The 7039-nt window shown below is 39.3% G+C and overlaps 1 protein-coding gene across 1 annotated transcript in view; it reads right to left on the reverse strand.

Moving 5' to 3' along the window:
* Positions 1-4232, reverse strand: part of TBXAS1 (thromboxane A synthase 1) — a 229124-nt gene extending 224892 nt beyond the window's left edge. Inside the window, exon 1 of the mRNA XM_062589583.1 lies at positions 4135-4232. Within this exon, the coding sequence (XP_062445567.1) occupies positions 4135-4232 (98 nt within the window). The remainder of the gene's footprint in view (positions 1-4134) is intronic.
* Positions 4233-7039: the final 2807 nt, after the last annotated feature.

The raw sequence follows: 7039 nt of genomic DNA on the forward strand, positions 1-7039 counted from the left end.
CATTTTTCTTTCATAGTCCTTCCCCAAACCACATATTTAAGTAATGCAAAACAAGCAATAGTATTGAAATAATCTACACACAATACTAGCTATCCTGGAATTTTAAATTCTAAAGCAGTCTTAAACAGATGTGGTATCAGCTGATGAATTCTGACACACATTGTCTCCAGTGCCTAAGTATCTCCTCTATCTCTAACTGTATGCAAACATCTAAGCTTAAGACGAGAGGAACATTTTTAAGAAGTTTAGTTTTCATTCTTCTCAAAGACTGCAAATGCTTTGGGTCAGCTTTGTCTTGTTACATAATGCATGGATGGTACCTAGATCCAGTGGGACCTGGATCTCTCAGTGTCTATATACACTTCTGCAACACAAATCATCATTAAAATTGCTTTAATGTACAAATGCCATCTTTCTGATTCATTTTACATGTCACTAGTATATATTTTACTATATTTGAAAGCATGCAATTAGACATGCATCTTACAAACACAAATAAACACCTCCCATCCAACCTCCAAGTGTCTAAAAAACCTGAGGTTTGTTTAGACAAGGGGTTGATAATCCAGTTTGAACACAGGTATCTGAATGCTGTGACAGCTTCTTCATAATGCTAAGCTTATGGTACATTAAACTTTAAAGCAAGATAAACTCCTGCTTTCGTTTTATCAAACATCTTCTCAGACAGCAAAAAGAAAGACACAAAGCAATGTTTTCAGCTACAACCAAGCATAGAAGACCCAACTCAGCATATGTTTGAGATGAAAATGAACAATGCTTTGCACAGCTGTACTACTGTATTTTCTGCCAGAGAGTATCACTGGCATTTGTAAATGTTAAACCTCATATTCCTCCCTTAAAAATAGCATTTATTTTTATTTCACACCTGAAAGAAATTGAGATTCACAGAATTCAAGTGAACAGAGACAGCAGTTTGTAGAACTGAGGAAGAAAGTGCTCTTGAGAACAACTATTCCGATTAATTAGCTGACTAGCAGAAACCATAGAGGGGGAAAAAACAAGAAGGTAATTTTTCAAGAGTGCTCGGTGTTTTGCCACTGGTTACTACTGGACTTCATGTACTAAGCCAGATTATGCCTTATTACATTGATGGCAATACATGAGAAATTAGAGGTGTGCTATTAGAGGATTTCTTATAAGAAAAATTATCTTCATTGTACCATAAATAGCAGCCTAAAGAATGACCAAATCATCCAAGTTTTTTCTCCAAACCTGTAACTTCTTTAGAAGTTTATTTTTATGCAGCTATAGCCTCGCCTCTCCTCTCCTTCCCAATCAACCCTCACTTCTCTCCCTGTTTCATGTGACCTCACCTTACCAAGAAATGCAAAGAGATTGGTCTTATCACAACTTAGCAAGATACCACTTGTCAGCTGAACTGTGATAAATCACAGCTGCCCTTACAATACACATACTAACAGCTACTGAGGCTTAGCTGATGGGCAGTAACTCAAGGGGGGTCATTTAAACCACAGAGTATCCCCACCCACAACGATCATGCTAAGGAAATAGGTCAGCTAACATGACAGTTGCCATCACCATGTTACTATTCTAGTGTGCATTAGACCTATTGACTCTTCTCTGTAACTGCCACTGTCTTTTGTTTAGATTGCAAGCTTTAGATTGTAAAACGAACTGCTGGTTCTTTGTACTCACACAAGTTGACACAATATGACCCCAATCTTGATCGGTCATAAGGCACTACCATACCTAAATTTTGACAGCAAATATTCATTCTTCCCCCACAGCTGCCCTTCTGAGAAGATGTAACACTCTAGCAGAAATAAAGCTTGAGAAGAGTTCTGAAGTTATTAAAAAATGAGAAAAAGGGTTATCATGGTAGCATCCAAGGAACTTGAACAGTTATTGCTTTATTATTACTCCTGCCATACATAACGCTTGTGTTTTCTAACTCTTAGAAGAGGCGCACAGTGGGGTATGCAACATGATTGCAACATAACACATTTTCTCGAATTAGAAACCTACATTTCTATAACCAACCTTTTACGTACTATTTAAATAACTCCTTGCACCCACTGTTGCAGCCATGAATGAAGGAGATTGTCTGTATATGTGCACTGGGTTTTGTTCATCTGTTTAAACACAGAACTCTGCTATAAAAACCTTATAAAAAGCAACAGCAACAACCACATTTTTTGCAGCAGATGTGCTTCAAGCCATTAACCTTCCAGATTGAGTCTCTGCATTATACTGAAATAGATACTGAATAGTATCATCCACTAGGCAAACCTACCAGCATTCCAGAGATGTTGTCCAACGTGTTTTATTTAAGTTTAAGAAACAACACCAGCCTCTCACTGGGACAGTGGCCTACAGGCATCTATGTCTTTTAACAAGCTATCCTAAAATCAACCTGTATCTGCACATCAACAGCAGTAGATATACCAATATCACTATTGCGACTGTAGTAATAGCCATGAAACAGGTAAAAGTACAAAACCACTTTCCCATGTAAAACTCCAGCTTCCTTTACACAAAGGCATCACAAAACACTCATCTTTAGCTAGGGCATGAGAAACACTGAATGGTTTCTATTGAAAGGTCGTTTCCCAACTCACCTCTAAGGTGCTGACAAACTCTAAATCATGCTTTTGGAAGTTTACACGGTAAGCAGTCAGTTCAGCAATTGACTATCCACAATCAGGAACCCCGCTTAAGTTTGATTTAATGCTGCTATTACAGTTAGGCCTGTTTACATCAAGACTTCTTCACATCAAAGGGAGGAATAGTCTTCTTCTAATTTTAACTAAAGATGAGGCTCTGGAAGAGCACATATCAGAATATACAATACATTTACACAGTGTTTTAAGAAACCTGGGTACGTTTTGACTTCTACTAAGTGGAAGCATCAAGCTTTCCCAGCAGTCTCACAGCTGTCAGGAGCTCACCGGCTGACGTGCCATGTTTCTGAACTGTAAGTCTACCTTTCCCTCCCTCTCACTTTAACCTTACAGAGATCCATAAGCCAGCACAGATTTATTGACAGATCTAGTGCCGCCAGTCATTTTCCAAGGATAGCTTAAAGTCAGTGGGACTTCCACTTTTGTGATAATTTCAGCCAGAGGTTTGGGCAGATCTCATTAAAAAAAAAAAAGGGGCAGTCTCATCAATCAACTTGATATGGCAACACACATCGATAATAAATATGGGCCTGTCTTGACTCTTGAATCTCTCTAGATTCTCCCTTGATTCACAAGGAGATTGAACAAAACTCCAAAAAATCAAGAAACATGCACAAGTGATCCCTGTTTTACACTACTGCAATGACTGGTAAGCTCATGGTTCCATCACTATTTTCTTATAGCTCAGCTTTGGTTTTTGTTCACAGGTGCTTTTTCTGCCGCTGTCCCCAGTCTTTTTTTCTGGAGTAAACACACATCCAAAAAAAAAAAAAAAAAAAAAAAAAACTGAAGCCAAAAACAACAACAAACAGTGGTTGACTGGAAAGCAGGATTTGAAGAAGTATTGAAGTAAAAACACACCCAGAAAAGCATTCCCAGTTCAGCTAATTTAATTTCTTAAATAAATTATCTGGACAAAGACTTTTTTTTCCATTTCAGCACATTCCACTGCAATGCCTACCATAGTTTACTATTAGGGCTGCTATCATTCTGATTCGTACCCAGTACTCAATGTGGGAAGCACAAGAGAGGAAATTCAAGCAACGGTTAAAGTGTCTGTAAACTTAAACTGAGGAACCTGGCAAGAGACAAATGCACAGCACAGTACAGGAAGAGGTCCAGCAAGACTCTGCAACAAATATTTAGCTTCTTTCTGACCAGCTCCAATATTCCTGTACCCTACTGAAATTAGTAAGAAACTAACATTAATAAGTTCTTAGATTTTGAAGATGATTTTTCTTAATAGTTGGTAAAGTACATCACGAAAATATTTCAAGGAGAGAATTCTCCAAAAAGCAACACGACTTTTTATTAAGTATTTATTTCAACCTTTTCATTCAAACCAACTCCCTCTCATATCCCTTTTACCCAAATATCTTCCTGCTTCATCTTAATAGGACTGTATAGATGTTGGGGGAACTTCAGCAGGCTGCGCATGATACACATCCCATATTATCATGAATACACTTACCAATACAGTAGAACCAGAAAGACCGCTAGCAAAGTCAGGGTGACAGTTGTGCTATTCATTTCTGTGGAAGCAAACGCCAGGAGATCTCCAAGCTCCATTTTTCTCCACTACAGCTCCAGTCTTGAGTGGCTTGAGTGTGTGCGTAGGAGAAGGTCTCCTCAAGGGCTGATAAAGCCTTCCACAGCTACATGAATGACATCTGCAATGAAACAGGAACCAAGAGAGCAAAAACACATCAAGTCCAGTACAGACAGCAAACTCTTCCTGTTCTCCTCGACTGTATGATCAGAGAGAGAACTTGAAGGCTTCCTGAGTGGTAGGATGTAGCAATTTTCCCCCCTCTGTTGTTGACTGTCATGTCAGTAAATATTTACATAGCCATTGCTTGAGACATCAGTGTTGTCCAATAGGTTTTTAGATGCAAGTGTGGGAGACTGGGGACAAATGTGGGAAAACAAGAGGGGAGAAGAGCCTGACCACAGTACAGATCATGGAAGAAGAAAATAAAAAGACCCTCAACAGTGCCATGGTGTACAAACAGTAGCATTCTGTGAAATCACAAAAAATAGAGCATTTCTGCAATAGACAACTTCATTAGCAGTTAATTCCCAAACTAATTATACTCTAAGAGAATAGGATAAAGTCAATTTTAAATTATCCCAGCTAAAAGGAGGGATGAGGGGAAAGCTCATCTAATGTGACTACTAGAAAACTTATACCGAAAGAAAGAAAAAAAAGTGCAGTTAAACCTGATTGTGGCATCAGCATCTGTAAATCAGCATCAGTCACGACTCTTAATCCATGCAAACAGGATTGTTTGGCTATATTATGTCAGATTCAGAAGTACGGAGCAAAATTACTGGCTCAGTGCAGTGCCACCTCTGAAGATGCAATGCAGGGGTAGCCGAAGTATTTCTAATATCAAGGGGAGCGTTAATATAGCCACACTGACTATTTCTGCACTATGGCATTGTCAAGCTGTCACACTCCCTCAAACAATCTGCACATAAACATCCAAGCTTTGACTGCAGTTCAGGAAATGGGCTGTCTGTAGCATACAAATTCCTCAGGTTTCTTCCATATTTTTCTGCCTGCAAACCTCAGTCTTGTTTCAAACATCTGATCCAGTCCAGTTAGAGGGGTCACCCAGAAAGCAAATCTTGGCGCACGTCTGTAATTTCAAGACCATCAACCTGTTGCATATAAAGTTATTAAATGCTAGTACTGGAAAATCTTCAGGATTACAACATGAGTGGGAGCAACTTGCAAGCAAACACCCTTCCCATGATAAAATTCCCAGGAACCGTCCAGTATCTTTTGTTATTACTGAAACTAGAAACACCCACAAATGTACCACACCCTTCCCACATATTCCATACAACCTATTTGAAAGTTAAGAAAATCGAAACTGCACAGAAAACTTGGTTTGTGAATTATATGATAGCCTTGAGAAACAGACATTCCGCACATCTGATTCCCATAACACACCAGATGAAGAGTGTTTTCTTCTCATACAAGCTCCCAAGATAATAGCTTAGATTTAATGTGCAAGGCTTCTCCAATATCATTGTATTACACTTCCTGCTCTTATCAGAGAAGTTAATAATATAGGTATCAAAAAAGTAAAATCTCTAACACAATGGAGTTTAATTTTAAGAAGATTTGGCTCTCTTTTAACTGAGTCACTACTATTTTGGTTCTCTGCACTTCACAACAGCATTAATTCCCTTCTAGCCCCAGATCCTTGCAGAAAAAGTAAAAGGTGTTAACCAGCTCATCGGCTGCACAGGAAAGCACAGTAGTTCCCAGAAAACCTTGCTTATTACATTAACAACACTATTGCTTTTTGGGGTCAATAACAGCTCTACCAGTTTGCTGCTGCCGCCAAGCTCTCCAAGAACAACTGCAGTAAGATTCAAGACCAGTGACGCAGAGGATTGATCAGTGGGCACAAGTCAATCCCAAGCAGCAACTGATCCTCCGGGACTTTAAGGGAAAAAGAAAATTATTCTGTGTGTATTAAAAAAACCTATTAAGTTCAGCAAATAGAGAGTCAACTACAGACCTTGCTTAATTTTAGAAGTACACTGGAGCCTTTTCCCAGGCACACTGGGAGGTAGGTGGGACAAACAGTTCTTAAACGCATGCATTACAAAGGGCAGTAGGCTTTCACATCAGCATCCAATTTGGAAGCAAACACATAATCAAATATATTCCCAACAACAACAAAATCATTTCTTGTTGTTGATGTTGGGATTTTTGTTTTGTTTTGTTTTTTAAACCTCAGCACCTGTTTCTTGCTAAAGGGTTTTTACTTGGCATCTTCAACCACGAAGAAGGGTGGCACGCAGCATTAATTCTAAAACCCACCTGGAACATGCTTCACAACAAGCCTGCGCACTTGTATTTATCATCACAATGTACTTCAGTTCCCTGAAGAGACACTGTCTCAGAAATCCATATAATACCTTCTGGGGAAAAAAAAAAAAAACATCTGGGGAGAGGGGTAGGTAGGGATCAGGGAAGAAGACAGCAATAAATATAGGCTATTTACCAGACCTACTTCCAGTGTTCCCTCTTTATTTAGAGCTCATTTGCATGAGAAATACCACCCTTATTAACTAGTTAATAGTACAGATATTTTCCATCAATCTTATAATTCTCTTTGTGGAGACATGCTGGTCAGGCTGACTACAATAAGGCTATCAAACAACTAAAGTCACATATAAAGCCCTCACTAGCCACACACGAGAGGAAGCCAAAGATAAGCAGAAGTGGGAGAGAGCTTTTTCCAGGCAGACTGCTGTGAGTTGGCGGCACTAGCTGTGCTTGCCCTCCTAAGGCTTCTCTCCAGGTCACATCTACCAGGCTTTGCAGCTCCTCACTGTGGTGCCATCTGGGCTCT

The sequence above is a fragment of the Rhea pennata genome, chromosome 1 (assembly GCF_028389875.1).
Source record: "Rhea pennata isolate bPtePen1 chromosome 1, bPtePen1.pri, whole genome shotgun sequence".
Classification (NCBI taxonomy): Eukaryota; Metazoa; Chordata; class Aves; order Rheiformes; family Rheidae; genus Rhea; species Rhea pennata.